Source organism: Camelina sativa, chromosome 6 (assembly GCF_000633955.1).
Source record: "Camelina sativa cultivar DH55 chromosome 6, Cs, whole genome shotgun sequence".
Lineage (NCBI taxonomy): Eukaryota > Viridiplantae > Streptophyta > Magnoliopsida > Brassicales > Brassicaceae > Camelina > Camelina sativa.
In genome coordinates this window covers 6,968,682-6,988,422 of record NC_025690.1, presented here as the reverse complement: position 1 = coordinate 6,988,422, position 19,741 = coordinate 6,968,682, and the positions used below count along the sequence as shown (strand labels likewise).

The 19,741-nt window shown below is 33.8% G+C and overlaps 4 protein-coding genes across 6 annotated transcripts; 1 reads left to right on the top strand and 3 right to left on the bottom strand.

The window, feature by feature from the left end:
- Positions 289 to 2,709, bottom strand: LOC109124587 (COBRA-like protein 2). Of its 2 annotated transcripts, none has more exons than XM_010516367.2 (6): positions 2,490 to 2,709; positions 2,063 to 2,142; positions 1,497 to 1,953; positions 1,238 to 1,394; positions 885 to 1,153; positions 289 to 811 (listed from the first exon to the last, which is right to left on the bottom strand). In XM_010516367.2, exons 1-6 carry the CDS (start codon positions 2,560 to 2,562, stop codon positions 528 to 530), a joined length of 1,320 nt encoding a protein of 439 aa, XP_010514669.1. In that variant the 5' UTR covers positions 2,563 to 2,709; the 3' UTR covers positions 289 to 527. The 2 variants fall into 2 exon arrangements, with proteins under 2 accessions (XP_010514669.1, XP_019102233.1); XM_019246688.1 differs by having other exon boundaries at positions 342 to 811; positions 2,063 to 2,139; positions 2,490 to 2,684.
- LOC104790590 (protein RALF-like 27) lies at positions 4,459 to 4,892 on the bottom strand. Its single transcript, XM_010516366.2, has one exon. It carries the CDS (start codon positions 4,881 to 4,883, stop codon positions 4,530 to 4,532), a length of 354 nt encoding a protein of 117 aa, XP_010514668.1. The 5' UTR covers positions 4,884 to 4,892; the 3' UTR covers positions 4,459 to 4,529.
- On the bottom strand, positions 5,384 to 7,575 carry LOC104790589 (putative methylesterase 11, chloroplastic). The gene is made up of 4 exons (XM_010516365.2): positions 7,082 to 7,575; positions 6,380 to 6,616; positions 6,149 to 6,292; positions 5,384 to 6,061 (listed from the first exon to the last, which is right to left on the bottom strand). Exons 1-4 carry the CDS (start codon positions 7,439 to 7,441, stop codon positions 5,651 to 5,653), a joined length of 1,152 nt encoding a protein of 383 aa, XP_010514667.1. The 5' UTR covers positions 7,442 to 7,575; the 3' UTR covers positions 5,384 to 5,650.
- On the top strand, positions 12,327 to 14,720 carry LOC104790588. Of its 2 annotated transcripts, XM_010516364.1 has the most exons (8): positions 12,327 to 12,559; positions 12,919 to 13,034; positions 13,125 to 13,457; positions 13,548 to 13,629; positions 13,788 to 13,854; positions 13,935 to 14,120; positions 14,212 to 14,272; positions 14,357 to 14,720. In XM_010516364.1, exons 2-8 carry the CDS (start codon positions 12,971 to 12,973, stop codon positions 14,548 to 14,550), a joined length of 987 nt encoding a protein of 328 aa, XP_010514666.1. In that variant the 5' UTR covers positions 12,327 to 12,559; positions 12,919 to 12,970; the 3' UTR covers positions 14,551 to 14,720. The 2 variants fall into 2 exon arrangements, with proteins under 2 accessions (XP_010514666.1, XP_010514665.1); XM_010516363.2 differs by having other exon boundaries at positions 12,329 to 12,559; positions 12,919 to 13,457.

Sequence of the window (19,741 nt, the reverse complement as noted above, 5' to 3'; positions counted from 1 at the left end):
GCATAAAAGGTTTTTTAGCTTTATCTTTTAACTCAATGATGATTGGTTTCCAGTTATTAACCCGGGTTGTGGACGCATATATATTTGTATCTTTTTTATTCAACTTATAAATGACTGCTTATATCATTCCGAAGAACTATATTAAATTAAGACGTAGATCGATGAACATTTAAGTAAGATTGAATGGCTAAAATTTATAAGATTTTAAAGAAGAAATCCTACTATATTTTACAAGTTGTTTATCTGTTTTGTAAACAAAATATGGATTTATTTTTTTTTCAAAATAAGGAAAAATGAATCTACAATACTGTTCTACATCATATATCAGATACAAAGAATGATGTTTAGCGTACAATTATCTCATATCATTGAGGTGGCTTTATAACACACTCACATAAACTCACTTGTAATGTAAACATCACCAAACATGTCCAGGACAGTATGTATATATGTATCCCAAACTGGATCCTGTCCGAGTTCAGAAGTACGAATCAGGTCAAAAGCGCGATTTTGTCGACGTGATCCCTTTACATAAGAATCAAGAAAGAAAAGAAAGCGATGAGAAGTATAATGAATGGCGAGGTTGCAAGGTTTGGAGTAGCGTTCGGAAGCCATGGATAAGAGTCTGGAGATGGCATGACGCAGTTATCACCATTGAAGTAAATGCGCCTCGGAAACCCCCATCCTTTCTCGAATGTGAACTTTGACGGGTCCTTTCGGAAGAGAAGCTCAGACTGTACATTGCCTACGGGACCAGCTTGGCTCAACAGATCGTTGTAGAACTTGACTCCCCAAAGCATGGCCGTGTCATCTGCAATATGTGATCGAAAAGATGGGAATAAGAGAAAGAAATATTGGAAATGAGAAAATTGTAAGGAACTTACTTATGTCAGCGTAAGGAGTAAGAGGTTTGTAGTTAAAGCTGAAAAGCTGAGTGATATTGTCAAAGTTGGGATGCTGAACGACTAAGTTCCACTGCGAGTAGTTCATATTGTAGTTAAAGTTTGTGATTGCCACCTTCACTCGCCAGTACTCTTTGTAGTTAGTTTTGACATGCCAATGAACTCGGATGGGACACATATGCTTCGTACATTGTAAAAGTGGTTCGAGGCTGTTCTTCCTTGAAGCTGGTACTACCGAAGCTATCTTCGGGCTGTCACAAGACATGAATCATAAAATTAACAAAACAAAAATATAACTAAACCAAGATTGAGTTATTTAGAGATAAGGAACTTACTCGACACATGAACCAGGTTGAGAACTATTTTGACATCCACAAGAACAAGTTGGGCATGGTACTATAGTTTCATTGTAGAAAGATGAGAGTGAGACACAACAAGTCGGAGTTTTCCGTGCTAGAAACTGTGAGTACGTGCACGTAATGTTCCATGTAACTAACGAAGGAAAGTAACAGGAGAGGTTGAATTAGAAGCAACAAAATATGACTTATAAGGAAACATTATATGCAAAAAAAAAAACACAAAAGTTAAACTTACACAAGGCCTGAGTCTTTCTTCGTTTATCCGCAGAAATGAATTTGCTAGGCTTAACGATTTGCGCAGGTCCGCAAGTGTAACCAGGTCCTGGTCCCTTCAAAGTGACGTTCCTAGGCGCTCTAACCGTCGTATTAGTCGTTCCAGATTGACCAACACTAATCTGAAACGAAGAAATCGCAGTTGCTGGATCTTGTGCCCACGAGCTAATCACACCGCCTCTACAACAGTTGGATATCTGTTGGGTGTAAGGAGTTCCCGGTAACAAGTCAACAATGGTTGGAGTTTTCTTGCAACAATGAGGAATGTTACCCTTGAACTTAGAACAATCTCCTTGTTCTGTTGCTTGCGCACCAACCATACTCCATATAACTTCCTTCTTCCTCCAACTCCATCCTAATTGCCACCCGGGCGCTTGAATGTGACGGTATTGTTGGAAATTGAAGATTGTTACAACAGCCTGCAGCCAAAATGCATTGGATAATGGTAATCATTAAAGGAAACATTTGAAACACGATTTATCCTATAACATTGGTGACTTTAGTAAGTCAAGTGCTGAGAGTTCTTACCACATAACCATCAGGAGTCCAGGACATAATATCCCATTTTATGGTAATGTTTCCAGTTGGATCAAGTGCATCATAAGCTTCTGTGTTAGAAAGGTTATACCAAATAGGTGAGGTCACAACCAGAAAACAGAACCAACCCATAAAGACACACACACACACAAACAAACAAAAACAAAAAATTCTTATCAATTGGTTAAAGATATTAGAAAAGATTAAAACCCAACAATTAAAATTTAGATAAACCCCAAACTATCATCTCATCATCGTCATCATCAATCATCATAAGTAGATCATTTCAAGGGATTTCACAGAATAAGAAGCAATTCTTGTTTTATTGGTGCAACCTCGCAGAATTATGAATTTATCAGAGACAAAAGTGTAAAACAAGAAACTTACTCTTCTTTCTGACAGAGCATTGAAAACAAACCTGTTGTAATGAAACTGTTCCAAGAACAGAGAAACAAAAGCAAAACCGAGATTCTTGAGAAGTAAATGACCATTTCTCTGATCTCTGAGCAAAACAGTTTCTTTGATCTCTCCCGCCGGCGGAAACTTCTCGAAGATGTGAGAAAGAGAGGAGAGAGAAGAGAGACAGAACAACTGGCTTAGTTTAAAGTTAAAAACTTATAGAAGCACTTAAAGCTAAAAGTTTCTAGTTTTAATCGGTCTTCATTAGCTTACGTTTTATACAGTTTATAGATAAACTAAACCAAAAGAAGAAATGTAATTACTATTTTTAAATAGTTTGAATAAGCATACGTTACAAAACTTACAGTAATCTTGTGAAACAAAACTTCAATCTTAGCTGGCTTGCAAATATAGTTTCAGAATTTTTTTTGTTTAGAGAAAAAAAAAAACTAAATCTGAAGGTAGAGCCGGTCAAGTTACGCCTAAAAAAATCTAGTGATATGATAAATTAATAATAGGAAAAATCTTACACTCAAATCAGAATTTCTATTAATGATATAAAAATACAGAAAATATTATCATGTTCAAAGCTGTGGTTTTTGGCTGATATATTATTATAGTTTATATTTTTTGGTTAACTTATAAAATCAGTTTATAAAGCTAACAAGAAAAAACTTACAAAAACAAAATGAAGTTTGCTAATTTTCAAGGTATCAAATTAAATCGTATAAATTATAAAGTGAAAACGAAGACTAGACTTACAACATAATATTTTATTTTTATTCAACTAAGAAATATTTAAAATATATATTTTAGTGGCTTTCAGCTACAGCTACTACTACTAATCTATTTGCAAAAGTACAGTTGTTTCGAGAAAAAGACGGCAACGTTTGTCACATCGTTTTGGGTCCAGCAGAATCTAGAACCTTAATTCTTTTGTGTTTTCATTCGTCTGTCATAGAAAAAAACATCACCGCGTATTAACATAGAACTAGGCTGCCTCGTCACAAGCCGTGTCATATATGGGCTTCAAATTCGTGAATTGGGCCAAATTCGTGTCATTTATATCTTCAAAGCTTAATTAAGAGTTAAATCTTATTTTTTAAACTTTTTTAAAACAAGATACAGTATTATGAAAACTAAATTGATATCAATCAAATCTAAACATAAGGGCATATTTCATAATAATAAATAATTTAAAATTAGTAGAGATTTTTGGTACTAAATCTAAAGAATATAACCTTCAATATCCTAAATTTAGTAATATAAAATATATTCACTTAGTCAATATAAATTTAGATATGCTTTTATTTCGGATTTCTTATTATGTAAAATATGGATGATATTCAACAAATTTGACTTGATCACCAAAATATTCTGGATTTCCTCCTATATATCTAACCTACTATAACCTCTCTATAAATAAGTTTTAACTAACAAAAGAAATATCACAAATACATTTGACCTTTTTCAACGATATATGAAAGTCATTCCAGAAATCAATGGTTGTTTCATTTGTCTATCTCAGAGATTTGAGTACTTTTACAAAACTTTGTATTCAAGCAAGTTTAAATCATCTCAGGAGCATGAGGAGTCTCCTTAGACTTAATAATGTCTCCATGAATGCAAGATTTTAACTTGCATGGGTACACAGTTTTGGAACTGATCTCAACTAAACTAAGTATCATACGTTTTTTTTTATCTATCCATAATTTGTTAGCCATGTTTATATGCCTTCACAAAAAATTTCTCATTTCCTATTTTCTTTCCTACGTATATATTTTTTTTCATTTTCATTAGAAATTTTTTCTTCCTAGTTATGTGAATTTGTATTTTAATAGCTATTGTCAACCTCACAATTCGTTGAGATCCGGTTTGTATAACATGTTTTAATCTCTTAACGAAATTGAAGTTTCACTGATTCAATATGTCTTATATATGTATAACGTTATGTGCATTAAATACGATCAACATGTGTTTACTCAATCGACACTTTTACATTTTAATCACAAGATCATCATTAAACACACATAATTAAGAAGAAAATTAAAAGAACTAGTTAGACTGCACGTTTGCATCTCTGGTAGTAAGTACAAGTTGATCCTCTTGGATTAACAGTTCCTATGCAATTACCGGCGATTCTACCATCACAAGTCGGCTGTTTCTGCAGAGTTTCGTAGCTTAAATACCTTCGTTGTTGTAGAATCCGCCTCACCACAGCCTCAACTCCTCCCTCATCATCCTCTATTCCCGCGGTTATGCATTCTTTGATGGTGTCTCCTGGGGCACATCCGTTATATCTCAAGTCGCTAGTGACTTTTCTGGCCGATGTGGTTGTCGAAGCCTCCACGAGGAGAAGGAGGAGAAGAGAGACATTGAAGAAGATCGAATAGGAGAAAAATGATTTGGTCATGTCTTAAGCTAAAAGTTTGGAGATGTGGATTGAACACAAAGATAATATATAACTCTCTCATCATATGTATGCAACATTAGTTTATTTATTTATAGTAATCATGTTCATATTAATTATTGTCTTGTTGGTCTAATACTTGCGGTTGGGGATTGACTTCAATTGTTATATAGTTGGTTTGGTTAGACACCCAGGTAATAAACACAATCGATTGCGACAAGGATGAATGTATTATTATTTATATCTTTTTGGACAAGGATGAATTGATTTCCATGAATCTTTACAAACATTTTATAGTGGCCTATACATTATTGATTATTATAGGGTTCACTTTGGAGGAATTGTAAAGCATTGACTATCAGAAATTGAAAGTAATGTTTGTTGCGAAGTTTTATAGTATCCTTATCCTTCTGCATATATGCCAACTTGATTCACAGCTTCTATGATCCTCTCTCAAAGGAATCTCATACATCAAATTAGTTCATAAATACCAAAAAGAGAGCAAGCCCATGAAACCCTCTAGAACATATATAATGAAACAAATTTTGTAGTCTATGTCCCAGTAGAGTCATTTTTATGAACAATTTATTACTGGTAAAACAAGAACAAAAAAAAGAGAAATACAGACATAACCTTAGAAGTATACAAAAGAAACAGAGACAAAATCACAAAATGAAACAAAAAAAAATACAAAGGGCAGAGAGATCTCATGAGCCACTTTAGAACACCTGTTAGTGAATATGATAATGAAGATACTTGTGAGAAAGGTGTTAAGTAGGGGTGATCCTGGCTATCTCAAGTAGAAGTTTATGTAAAGCTTGTGGCTTGGAGAAGAAAGGAGCATGGTCAGAGCCTTTTAACCGGTAAACTTTTTCAGGTGGACTACTATTGATCATGTTTTCTTGGAGAGTCACTGGTATGGCATTGTCTTCTAGCGTCTCTATGTAGTACCGTCTAACTGATCCGTAGTTAGCATCTGAGAGAGAGAGTTTCTCAAGAACCGGCGCAAATGGGATTGACCTTATTGATACAGAAGCCAATGCAACGTCCTTTGAAGGGCTTTGGTTAAACAAAAGGTCTTTGAGAAGAGATTTGTCTAAGTCAATTGCGGTTGGAGGGTTTTCATTACCATTTGTGTAGATAAAAATCTGTGCTTTCCTCATTAAATCGTTCTGACCAGCCTACAATGTGTGTGTGTCATAACCACAGTTAATAAATGGCGCGGGGCAAAGACTGAAACAGGAGAAGAGATAAGTGAGAAAGCAAACCTTAAGGGAGAACATATCGAGTGTGCTTTGACCGTTGGTTAACATTGCTGCAGCGAGGTAAACCGCTTTTGAAATCTTTGAAGGAAACAGTTCCATTGCATAAGATATACAAGCTCCACCAAAATCGTGACCGACCAAGATCACCTGCAATTTTTACACACAACATTTTCAAGATTTCGAAAAAAGAAATTGGAGGGGAGGTGTGGAAATGGATGCAGTCAGAAACAGAACCTTCTCTCTTATGGGAAGCTTTCCGAGAACATCGGTAAGTGGCTTCACATACTGAGACAAACTGGCAATGCTATTTATGTTGAATGAGTTAATACCGCAACCAGCTAAGTCTATAGCGGTAACTTTGAAACCATCTTCCTCAAGAAGTGCAATGGTTTTGTACCAACACCAAGCGCCAAATCCTCCTCCATGGATGAGGACAAAATGGTTTGTTTCTAAGTCATCTAGCTTCACACCCTACTCATAGACCAGGAAAAAAAAATGAATTAACTTCCACATATAGAATGAACCCAAAATGTATAAAATCATTTCCTAATTTGCAGAATGGTTAGGTTTGTTTGGACCTTAGGAAACACACAAATTGAGTCATCAATACGAGATTAAGATGAACAGATTGTCAAACATAAATGAACAGAACAACACATGAAGAGGATGTTTCCAAGTTTGCATCATTAAGATAATACTTTCAACATTACCTATTTCAGAATATAGTCTCATATTGTCACCACAATCACACCATTGATCATAATCACACCAAATATAGAGCCACCTCTAATACAATACTTAAAAGACTTACATTGCTCTGCAACAACTAAATCAGTTGAGCCAACTAGAATTATAGAAACTATAGAATATAACAATCCAAGACGCATCATTAAATGCCTGTCGAATTAAAGTGACAGTGAAGAAGAAGTAAAGAACCTGATTAAGAAACTGGTGAGGCTGTAACAGAGGATCTGTAGAAGACCTTGACCTCGAACTCGAGCTACGAGGCAACTGATTCTTCTTCGAACAAGAACCAGGATAACGCTGAGACGCCGACCGATCAAACGGCAAAGATCCTCCGCCGTTCTGCTGTCGGAACAAGATAGCAGCAGCAGCAAGAGCGTGTTCTTGAATCACAGCGTCTTCGAACTTGTTGTCTCTTCTAGAAGAAGAAGAAGACCTGACCCGGTTGCTATTAAGACCCGACCTGGAACCGGTAGAAGATTGTCGTTTCGTGATGGGTCGTTTCTTTTTCACGGGTTTAGGCGGAGCAAACAAAGAACAGAGATTTCCCATTGTTTGAACATGAGAGAAGAAGAAGAGTGTGAAAAAAACTTAAAAAAGGTTTGAGCTTTATGGAGTTGTTTTTTTAGAGAGAGAGAGAGAGTGTGACGTGGGGGATTCAAGTGAAAGTGGAATGAGAGAAGCTGGCAACTTTTTAATGGCTTTCTCGGAGAGTCTATAAGGGGAGAGAGGGACCATTGCTTTAAGGGAAAAGTGCTTTGGACCATCTCCATTCCCCAATGTAAATTTGAAATGTCACAATTTTTTTTTATGTCACTTTTGAGTTCTATTTTGAAGATTGTAAATTTAGCAATTGAACTGATGTAACTGCTCTACTGGAAGGGGGAAAATAATTGTTTCCACATGATTTTGGCTATGTTATCACATACATCCTTAATTTCACAAAGAGTATTATTCTAATATTTTTTTTTAACAAAAATGTTATTCTATGTTTTCAATGCATCTATTAAACTAAATTTTCTAATTATTTTTTTATTAAATAAAGTCATATATGTATATTTTGATGTTTTTTTTAATTTCTATGAAATATATCAAAATGATACTCTTGAAATAGAGGAAATTCCCTATATATTAATAGAGAAGCACTCTCACAAAAAGCTGAGGTGTCGCGCTCACAGAGCTCCTATACATTTTTAATAAATGCTCTTACTTCTCATTCTTAATAAATCACGATTAGTTAATAGTTTTTAAAATCTTGTTAGTGTAAATAATAATTTATTTATAACTAAACATTAATTTTTTTCAAAAAATTTGTATGAAAATTTTATACGATTAATCTTTTTGATACAAAGGAAAGAGTGTAATAAGAAAGAAGGAAGGAGGAGTAAATATTTTTGTAAAGACTTTTTATTCATCATTACAAGATAAAAACCGATTAATAATTACAAATCTAGACATGAATTTATCAAGTCCCAAATTTTACCTACTTACTATTTTAGAACTCCAATTATACTTCTTTGGAAATGGTAAATTTAACCTAAAAAGTTTATGGAAGAAAAAAGACTAAGGCCCTGGTTGGCAACCCAATTTTAAAACTTTAAAAATGTTTAAAGTCTTAAAAGTCATTTTTTTGTCAATCATATTTTTTTGACTTTTATTTTTTTTAAAGCATTGAAAGCAACTTTTTTTTTACTTCCTTGTTTTTCTCTTTTTTTAAAAGCGTCAAAACTCATGTTTTAAAACTAAATAATTTAAAAATCATTTTTTCTCCATTTTATATTTAAAAGCTCTCCAAAAGTATATATAAATATTTTATATATTTTCTTTTTATAAATTAATTATTCTTATTTTTTTCTCTTTCTTTTAAGATCCATTTCAATAATAAATTTTATTTTTTCATCATGAACACTAATAATACTAAAAATAGTTTATGAAATTCATGATTAATAATAGAATAACATTCAAATAATGCATTGATTAGGTTAATAGATTTTTGACTGCTGATATAACTACTCAATAAAAAAACATTCAAAACAATTAAAAAGACTATTGATATTTGCCAGAATAATCAATCAAGAAATCACATATTTGATTGACTTATATTTTTAAAATTTTTAATTTATCATTAATAAAATTTATTTTATCATTAAAGTGCTATATAAATTAATTTTTGACATAATATATATTTATTATTAATAATTATAATAATAATAAAAATGACAGCTACAGATTTAAAAGTTGTTGGTAAACAATCAGATTTTAACAGTTAAAGTTTCTACAGTCACATAACCTACAGCCAAATTCTCTACAGCTAAAATTTTTAAGTCAAAATTTGTACAGCCATAAGTAACAGCTGTTACCAATGACAGCCTAAACTTTTTTTAATTGCGAGCGCAACTTACTCGTGGCTATCCACTTACAAAGACAAAGCACCCTTGCACATTGAGGTTCATTACGAAATATGAAAAAGACTACTAAAATCACACTTTTGTTCGATATATGATCATCACAGGATCAAAATTTTGTTTGGACCACCACTATATAAAAAATAAAAGTAATTTTTAGTTAGGATAATCAGATCCCGAGGCATATATAAGTAATAATATATCAAGATATGTAGATGCTAAGTTATCATCATCACATAACACATGCGAATTCCCTTGCAATGGCATTGCAATATGTACACAATCATTGGGATAAGTCAAGTGTTTAAAAAAGTTAGTGGAAAATTTTGACCAATATGGCTACTTTAATTTGTCTCTCCGTCGAGAAAATATAACTTTGATATAAATCACATTATAAACTTTGATATGAAACATTTAGGGTCTAAATGAAATTTTTAAAAAATAAAAATATTTAATCTACAATCCTATATTTTTTTTTTTCATCACTGAACTATTTTGTAAGATAATATCTTAGCATCAATTGCAAAAAGCAAATCTAACAGGGTACACGTCAAAAAATATAAGAAAAAGAGACAAAGCAACATCATTGAGATCAAGATTAAAAATTAATGCATGAGCGTTTCTGACAGCGTTTTAACCCACCCTTTATCTGCTGCTTATGAGTACAGACCTTACGCTACACAAGGAAAAGAAGAAGTTGGAGAAGGGGTAACAACTTGTACGCTTCCGCTTTGGATATTGAGAGGGCTCCCACCAGTTGATAGGTCAGCCCAGAGCCACAATGAACTTGTAGTGCTACGTAGCAAGTCAGATGCATAGCCATCCCACAAATTATAAGGGCCGCAAGCCGAAAAGTCTTTAGAACCAATTATCTTTAATGAATCAATGAAATTTAATAAACCTGATTGTATGTAGGTTCTTGTAGTTACTTACCACTAAACTAATATTTTACTGATTTAGGAGCCGAAAAACTATTTATCAGAATCCGACCGTAAGCAGCTGCTTCATGAGCATGTGGGTCACAAGAAAGTGCGAAGATGTGTTATCGTAATATGTTTAGAATAAGAGAATAATTGATTATGTTTGTATTAAAAGTAGGATATTTTAGTTTCTATAGTTTAATTTATTACAATACACAAAATATGTCAAATACAAAAAAAAACACTTGATTTATCTGTTCGGCTATTGTTGTAAATAAATTTACACAAAACAAAAATTTTAATTAATAAATTTTTTTACAAACCTAAGTACTTAACCAGTTTCACCAATATTTATGTTTTTTTATTTTTATAAAGAATAGTTAAGTCATATAATTATCAGGAAAACTAATTAAAATTATGAAAACTGTGATTTCAAATATCAAAGTATTCAAAAATTATTTTTTAAAAAAATAATCATGATAGATATTTTTATTAAATTATGTAACCATGTGAAGAAAAAATAAAAAGTCCTCAAATTTACCTTGAGTTTTTTTAATTTATGTAAAATGGTGTGAGCAAAATAAAATTTAAAAACTTCACTTTCAAATGGTGATCGATCACAACAAAACTTACTACATTATTTTCGAACAATGTTCTTTTTTTTTCTTTCAATAAAGTGAATTAATACCATCTATTTGGGCTTTTCAAAACTTGGGGCCGAATCACACCGGCTCTAACCAGTGCTATAATCTAATTAAACAACTGTTTAAACTAGAATAACCAACTCCACGACCCGACCCGACTCGAATCAGACGACACGAGACGAGAGGAGAGAGATCTAAAGCCCCCACAAAAAAAGTTACGTCTAAATCGGGCCGACGGTCTATTTTCCATGAGAACTATTGTATCGAGTCAAATAAAACCCAAACTTTGATCTCTATCTATATATCTCCGAAAAAAAAGTTCGAAGGCTAATTCTCTCTGAATAAAAAGTTCAAAACATGTATCTCCCCGAATTAATAGTTCGAGATCTATTAACCCACAAACCCGAGTTATATTGGTTTCTTGTTTGTTATACCGACGATTATAGAACATAAACCAAAGAAAACCAGATTTTGACCCAATTCTAACTTAAACCCAATTAAAACCCAATTCTAACAATATTGTTTATTGTTTGTTATGTTACCTTTTTTTTGTTGAGATTAGGGATCTGGGTTACGAAAATCTAAGGAGGAATCGTTCACGGGTCGAGGCCGAGGCAGCGAAAGTACCAGCCTTCTTTGCAAGATCCAAAAGCGAAAACAGAGGATGCGGACAGAGGAAGGAAAAAGCTCGCCCTTTTGATTGAAAGGGAGAGCATAAACTTACCACCGTTCGGATTAGGTTCCACCATTCACAAACGATTCACACAAAAGAAAATTTGTTTATTTAAAAAAAAACACGGAGGAGATCGAGATTTTAAGATCACGGAACAAAGAACAATTAGGAGAAGGAGAAGTTTTTTTTTTGTTGGTGGTGGGTGAAGCAGAGGGAGGTGTTTTTGATATAATAAAAAGGAGAAAGAATTTGATTTGTGATGATGATGAGCTAAGAGAGGCGAAGGGATATGTTATGTTATATAAGTAATGTTAGTTAGGGTTAGGGCTTTTTCGGGAATTTGCGAAATCGGTGTGTTTATTGTTTGTTATGTTACATCAACTAAGAGTTATATGATATACATAGTCTTTGAGAAGCGAAATCGGAGATCAGAGTCGTGGGGTTTTTCATGCCGGTGATCGTGATTTGCTCAGTCTCGGATTCTGATGAGAGTCGAACGGAACAGAGGACGTGAAATATTGTTTAGGTTTTAATTGGGTTTAAGTTAGAATTGGGTTAAAATCTGGTTTTCTTTGGTTTATGTTCTATAATCGTCGGTATAACAAACAAGAAACCACCATAACTCGGGTTTGTGGGTTAATAGATTTCAAACTATTAATTCGGAAAAATACATGTTTTGAACTTTTGATTCAGAGAGAATTAGCCTTCGAACTTTTTTTTCGGAGATATATAAATAGAGGTCAAAGTTTGGGCTCTATCTGACTCGATACAATAGTTCTCATGGGAAAATAGACCGTCGGCCCCATCTAAACCACTTAACTTCCTTCCTTGTCTCTCTGTGCAAAAAAATTTCTCTTTTCTTCTTTTTTCCACACATCCTTTCCTTGGGAACACCAAACGACATTCTAAAGCCGTCGTTTCATCTGCTCAGTACTCCTCAGATCCTTAAATTCTCTCCTTCTCCCCAATCATATAATCCCCACAAACTCAAGAAGAAGCTTCATCTCTTCAATTTTTCCAATTCATCGGTAAGTTTATTTTTTCCTCTCTTTTTTTTTTCTTCTTTAATCGGCGAATTTGTGTGTAATCTTCTTTAGTCTTCATGATTTTCACGAAATCTAGATCGATAAATTGTGTAGTGATACGAACATTTATCAGTTAATTTATGTTATTTTTTTTTTTTTTTATAATTCAGATCATCTTTAAATTAACGTGAGATTTGTGGTTTCAAAGACTCAGATTTTTTTTTTGTTCATTAAACGTTAATTATGTTTAATTAATCAAAATTGTTTATATTATTTTATTTTTTAAAATAATTTCTGTATATATAGTTTATTTTAATTTTGACATGTTAATAAATATATTTGTTACACTTTGGTCTTCACAGCTTCCACATTGAAGTAAAACTAGTGATGCGAATTCTGAGATTTTTTTGAAGAATGAGAGCAATTATTGAATTATCTGTTGAAGAGGAACCTGTGATTAAGAAAGCTAAAATGACTGGTAACGTAGAGAATACTTACGAGGTTCCTATTATGTTGTCTTCGCATACCGAAACAGCTGTTGAAGGGAATGTTGTAGTTCCTTTGTTAGATATTGAAGAGAAGAAAGAGACTTGTGTTGATGATGGAAGCTGCAAAAATGGCCAAGAAACCAAATCTAATGAGACAAAGATTGAGGAAGTTTCGGTGAATGATGCAAACATAGGAAAGCTTCCTGTTTTAGAGGTGGCTAAGAATGATGAAGCTCCTGGGGTAGAGGAGAAAGATATTTGTGTTGATTTGGGTGGAATCAGAGAAGAGTGTGGATCAAATCCATTGGTGTTAAGGAAAAAACTTCTTGTTCTTGATCTTAATGGGTTGCTTGCTGATGTAGTCTCTCCTCTCAAAGATGTTAAAGCAGACATTAATATTGGAAGAAGGGCTAGTGAGTTTTTAGATTCTTTTGTGAGTCCATTACCAATACTTATTAGATAGTATAACTTATATTAGTAATGCAATTGTTTTTGTTTGTCAGTTTTCAAGAGACCTTTTTGTGAAGAGTTTCTGAAGTTCTGTTTTGACAAGTTTGAAGTTGGTATATGGTCATCGAGAAAGCAGTACGACGTTACTCATATTTCGTCATTGACACTTTCATATATTTATTTATATATATATATATATATAGAGAGAGAGAGAGAGAGAGAGAGATCATATGATTGTTACTTCCATATTTTTTATGTATAATGGATATCACTTTTGTTTACTTGTCTTGCAGGAACAATGTTGTAAGAATTACTGACTTCTTGCTTGGTGATATGAAGAATAAACTGTTGTTCTGCTGGGTAAGGTGGTTCGGTTTCTCTGTTTTTGGAACGAGTGTTCTAATATTCATTCGGTTTTTGGTTCTGATATATTTTTGCAGGACATGTCTTATTGTGCTACGACGACTGTTGGCTCTCTTGAAAATAAGCACAAATATGTGGTGTTCAAGGATCTAAACCGGCTTTGGGAGAAACACGATCCAAATCTACCGTGGCAAATGGGTTATTACAACCAATCCAACACGGTTTTGCTTGATGATTCTCCTTACAAGGCTTTGCTTAATCCAGTAAGCTTTTTTTTTGCATCTTCTTTTGGTCTCTTTTACACAACAATTCTAGAGTCGTGTTGATGTTTTTTTAACTTCTTGAATGTCACAGCCATATACAGCGATATTCCCTCATTCATACAATCATCAGAACAAGACAGACACATCCTTAGGTATCCAGCAAAAATCAATCTCTTTGTAATTATATATTAGATCTCCTTTATCTACTATTTTGAATGCTTTCAATGGAATTTCAGGTAATGGTGGTGATCTGAGACTTCATCTTCAGAGGTTGGTAGAAGCTGAAAATGTTCAAGAGTTCATCAAGAACAACCCTTTTGGTCAAGAAGCTATTACAGAAGCAAGTGAATCTTGGGAGTTTTACAGAGAGACGATTCGTATGCTACATGTACCTGCTCAAATATACATATTAAGAAACTTGATACGGTAGAAAATAGAGAATTGTTTCAAGATTATTTTTTTGTTGGGTTTGGGGGAAAACAGATGAAACAAAGAAAAATTAACGGAAACGGCGTGATGTTCTAATGTTTTTATTAGAGATGTTTGGTGTTTCTTTTTTTACAATTTTGAAACAACACGTAGTTGCTCTTTTTCTTTTTTTCTTTTGTGTGCAAGTTTGCTACTCTGTTCTGGTTTAGTAATGCCCTTATGTTGGGCAAAAAAATAGTTTGGTTTTCATTTTAATTAAGCATTTGGTTTAGGTTTAATCCTTAGGTATCCAGCAAAAATCAATCTCTTTGTAATTATATATTAGATCTCCTTTATCTACTGTTTTGAATGCTTTCAATGGAATTTCGGGTAATGGTGGTGATCTGAGACTTCATCTTCAGAGGTTGGTAGAAGCTGAAAACGTTCAAGATTTCATCAAGAACAACTCTTTTGGTCAAGAAGCTATTACAGAAGCAAGTGAATCTTGGGAGTTTTACACAGAGGCGGCCTTATTTGACGGATCAAAAATTTCAAACTTACTCTCTTTGTCCCTGATAAATTGATGTTTTGGAATATTTTTTCAGTCCCACAAATATTTTTCTATAATTTTGAATTAACTAAAGTTAATATTTTGTAAACTTCAAGAAATAATCATTTAAATTTCTAAATTGTTATTGGTCTACAATTAAACAATATATATTTAGTGAGAGGAAATAATTTATTTTAAATCAATAATTATTTTTTTCTTAAAATGTGTAAAATCTTCTAAACATCAATCTTTTTGGGACAGAGAGAGTATAAGTTTATAACATGTTTTGAAAAGAAATGTTTAAAGGTACACTATAAAACAAATCAACCAAAGATTAAATAATTCATTTATATTCACTAAACCAACTTATTATTTTTTTAAAAAATTAAAACCAATTTTTTTTTACTTTAACCAAATAAAAATATATATACTTCACATAGAGTATCACATATCAAAATTTTAAAAGTATTAAGGAAGGTTATTAAGTAAATATGAAACTAGGATTAGAGTTTTAAACTTTATTTATAATAAATTATTAATCAAATATTGCAACCAAACAAAAATGTTAATAAAAAAAGTACAAATATATTTGTTTAAGAGCTTTTCGGGCCGGCCCAACCCCGATTGTGCTATGCCCAAAAAACCCTATAGCCTAAACGGGCTGAGTCTGAAAAATCAAAATTTTTCTGAATATATATATATATATATATTCAAGTCTAAACTCGGTATTTTTCAGGGTGTACGAGACCAATCCGTAGACTTTGGCTCTAATTGATATGCCTAAAGCTAGTGAATGTTTTGTTATGATGTAGATAATAATATTCAACATTCTTTTGAATTAAGGAACTTTATTTGAAAGTTCTTTAAAAGTTTTGAGCTATTCGTAACTGTCCGGAAAATCATGTTTACATGCGGTTGCAGTTCCTAATGTTTAATAACAATCACACAAAATTGTTTTATACTGATATGGATAATCTTCCATTCTAGGCGGCTCTCGATGGTGTCAATGGTGTCAACCATATTGATAATCATCGTCCTATCATCATCAATATACTCCATGTTATTTAAGACTTGGTTGTTGATAGCATTGATTTGTTCTTCCAAGCGTGTAACGTCCACGGTGATAATCTCGAGTTTAGCCCCAAACTCATAACTCATCTTATCCAATTTAGCATTTAGAACTTTATCAGCCTCCTCTTGACTTGATATAAGCTCTTGTATCATCTTCATGAGCTTGTCTTCAGTGTGAGAGCTCCTTGAAGTGATCGGTTTGCGAGTGTCGCAGAAAAAGTTTTCATTGACATCGACATTCATGACTTCTTGCGGATCAAGGTACTGGTCCGTCATGACTCCTTCGGGCTAGGCTGCCGTGATGGTTGCTAATCGGGCCGTCATTAAAGTCCGCTTGGCTTCAAACTTATCTTCTCGTTGGTTTATAACACGTCTCGGTAAATCGGGCATAACTTACTGGTGAGTGATCGGATTTACTTGATTCCACTTCGAAGAGAAAGATGAATCTCTCAGCTTTCCTTAGACACCAAGAAATTTAAAATGTGAGTTCTTGAAGTTCTTCAAAAGTGTCCCGTACTGTAGAGCTCTGAATCTGTCCTGAAATGTATTTTCCTTGTCTTTTGGTCCTTTTTGCTATAAAACCTGTAAAACTTTCTTGAAACCTAAAATACTTGATAATAGACATTAAAGCCTTGAAATCATAATAAACTCTTCCTAAATGCATACTAAAACTATAGCTAAAATGGGTAAAATAATGATGTTATAAACTCCCCCAGACTTAGACTTTGCTTGTCTTCAAGCAAATAATCTCACCTTGGGCGTTCGGCTAAACCGGGTTATTCGGGTCGGTTTATTCAGTTTTTTAGAAATTCAGTTTTTAAAAAATCTCACCGAATAGACCTGAATTAAAATTCGGTTCGGGTCGGTTCGGTAATCGGTTTGTTCGGGTCGGTTATTGGACAAAATTTATGTTCCGAAATTGAACTGTAATTTTTTTTTTCGGTTTATTCGGTTTCCGTCTCGGTATACATATTAGGAAACATAAATTTACACTCTTACAAGTCCATATCCAATAAAAACCCATTACAAAAACAATAAAAAGCCCAAAAATAATATCCATCATACATTTTTTAGCCCAACAACCCAATAAAATGTTAGGGTTTTGACAGCTGCTGCATGAGGGGCTGCGGCTCTGGCGACGGTGATCTACGACCCAGTTTACAAGACGTATGATGATGAGTATGTTTCTTGTATTCTCACTAAAACAAGAAATAAACCAACTACTCAGTCAAAATAGTTACGAAGTCTAAGATCTAAAATTCAATATAAATGAATCTAAACACAAGTAATCAAATCTTAACACAAACCTCATGTCGGCAAGTTCATCGAAGGCGAATTGAGTTGAGGGAGATTCATTGAAGGCGGATTTAGAAGAAACAAAAAAAAACGAAGAAAGTATGAGGAGAAAGATGAGAACGAAACGAGACGTGTCTAAAAAAGAACGCAGGAGAAGAAGAAGGAAGGTCGTACAAAAAGATTCTGAAGGAGAGGAGACGATTTCTTTTTACTTCAAGGATAGATTTAATGAGTAATATCTAGGGTAATAAGTATTTATATCATGTTCCCCTTAAACCGCATAAACCGATCAGTAACCGGTTCATAAACCGAAAAAACCGAAATCCGAAATCCTAAAACAATTTGACCGATCGGATTCTATCTCCTCTCTCACTCTTTGCCGAAAACCGAATGTTTTGGTTTGATCGGCTTTTGCCGAACGCCTAGGGCGAAAATAATCAGAATAAATCATGGAAAAGAGGTTTTGAAAATAATGGAAATTCACTTATCTTTGGGGATATTGTCTTTGCACTCTTCTTCGCCTTGACATTAGGAACTTACATTTGTAATCCACCATGAGAATCATCAGCGCTCCTTCATCCCACAATTCTTTAGAGTCTCTAAAATCTTCATTGTCATCTCTTTACATAAATTAAAGCAATAATAAAAAGTGAAATCTTACCAAGGGAAAATCGATCAAAGGCTTGTCGTCTCTCTTCAAGCCAATACTTTCTTCGTATGATTCCTTTCCTCTCCCTTTTCTCACTTCCAAAAGATCTATTTCTCCCTAATTTTCTAGGGTATCATTTATTTATTTTTTATAGATCTCATTGTTTTTTCTAAGGCTCTTATATATATATACATTGGACATGCTTCCATGAAATCCAAAGTATGCACGGGTTTACGCAACATCCCTTGGCTCACTTCTTTGCTAACTATGTCCTTATTCTTTTTTTTTCTCTCTCTTTTTTTTTTGAGTATTGAAGGGAAGAGAGAGGGGAACATAATTTTGAAGAACTGCAATGTCTTGTGTGGCTTGAATGTAGAGATTTATTCCAATGTATACCAAATCCCTCGGTTGATAATTAAGTCCGGTTTAGGTCCTATAAAAATTAGAGACAGCGTTAGATCATCTGAATATCCATCGAATAGGGACTTTGGGGATTGTTAAGTCGGCTCACAGTCTTTCCAAACTTCGGTCTGTTTTCAAGCATAATCAAGAGTCATAAGAGTTTTAATCCAAATCAAATAAACTATTAGAATAAGATCATAATCCCCTACTAGTTTTGACTCAATAAAAAAAAAAGGTGACTCGATAAAAACGTCAAAACAAAAACCTAAAACCATCAATAATAATGAGAAAATTAAAATAATAAAAACATACCTAAATAAAAGAATGGTGATGGTTGGTGGTAGGATGGTGGTGGTTCGGATTTGTCACGCGGTACACAGATGAACGGTCGCGGACAACAGCATTTGGTATGGTCACAAACATTAGCAGCTAACGTTGGACGTGGTACAGGGTACATAGGACATGGTATCTACTATGGCTGGTATGGCTGGTGGGGACTCTCGGCATCGATCACATGAGGATTGTGATTGATCTGTTGCCTTTGGCTTGCTTCGGTCAGGTTGAACATGGCTGGTCAGTAGGTGGTGCTTGCCACTAGACATAGTTGTGTACACAATCCATGGACCTTCTTCTTCCTTCTTTTTGGCTTTTTTTATTTTCTATTTTTTTGTCTTTTTTTTTAAACCTGAAACTAAAATGCAAAAATATTAAAAGTAAAAGAAAATAAATTCTAAAAATAAAAACTTACTAGACATGAGTTGCCTCCCAAGTAGTGCGCTTTTTTAACGTTGTTAGCTCGACTCTCAAGCAGGGTGAGGAGAGTCGGTTGTCCTAAGACAAGCTCTCTTGGATCTTTCTCCAATGTAGGCATCTGGTGGATCCTTAAGTTCATCTTTTTCTCTTGTTATAGCAATACAATTCGCGGTTGGCAGCTCCGCTTCTCCCTTTGCTAGACCTTCTAGGTCTCGTGGTAGTGGAGTATAGAGTGTGGTAGTAGCGAGACAAACATTTGCAAGGTTTACTCCTTCTTCTTCTCGAGAGTCCTTAAGTGAGTTGTGGTTAAAGCTATCGGTTTCCATGGAAACATGTAGCTTGTCTCCCACGTTTTCTTCTTCGAGTTCTTCGGCTCCTAAGGTTGCTTCTCCTTTGGTTCCTTCTCCCTTGTCAAGATTTAGTAGAGGAGGAATAGGGTTACCTTTAGTTTTTGTAAAAAGAAGTTTTCCTTTTTCGTCAAGGATTTCCTTT

Excerpts from the sequence above, each read along its gene's own strand:
- LOC109124587 (XM_010516367.2), bottom strand. The coding sequence starts at position 2,562 with ATGGTCATTTACTTCTCAAGAATCTCGGTTTTGCTTTTGTTTCTCTGT. Across the intron at positions 2,143-2,489 it reads GAACAGTTTCATTACAACAG|AAGCTTATGATGCACTTGAT; the intron begins GTTTGTTTTCAA and ends TTTCTAACACAG. Across the intron at positions 1,395-1,496 it reads AAGAAAGACTCAGGCCTTGT|TTACATGGAACATTACGTGC; the intron begins GTAAGTTTAACT and ends TTCCTTCGTTAG.
- LOC104790589 (XM_010516365.2), bottom strand. The coding sequence starts at position 7,441 with ATGGGAAATCTCTGTTCTTTGTTTGCTCCGCCTAAACCCGTGAAAAAG. Across the intron at positions 6,617-7,081 it reads CTCACCAGTTTCTTAATCAG|GGTGTGAAGCTAGATGACTT; the intron begins GTTCTTTACTTC and ends GTCTATGAGTAG. Across the intron at positions 6,293-6,379 it reads AGCTTCCCATAAGAGAGAAG|GTGATCTTGGTCGGTCACGA; the intron begins GTTCTGTTTCTG and ends TAAAAATTGCAG.
- LOC104790588 (XM_010516363.2), top strand. The coding sequence starts at position 12,971 with ATGAGAGCAATTATTGAATTATCTGTTGAAGAGGAACCTGTGATTAAG. Across the intron at positions 13,630-13,787 it reads ATATGGTCATCGAGAAAGCA|GAACAATGTTGTAAGAATTA; the intron begins GTACGACGTTAC and ends CTTGTCTTGCAG. Across the intron at positions 13,855-13,934 it reads ATAAACTGTTGTTCTGCTGG|GACATGTCTTATTGTGCTAC; the intron begins GTAAGGTGGTTC and ends ATATTTTTGCAG.
- LOC104790590 (XM_010516366.2), bottom strand. The coding sequence starts at position 4,883 with ATGACCAAATCATTTTTCTCCTATTCGATCTTCTTCAATGTCTCTCTT.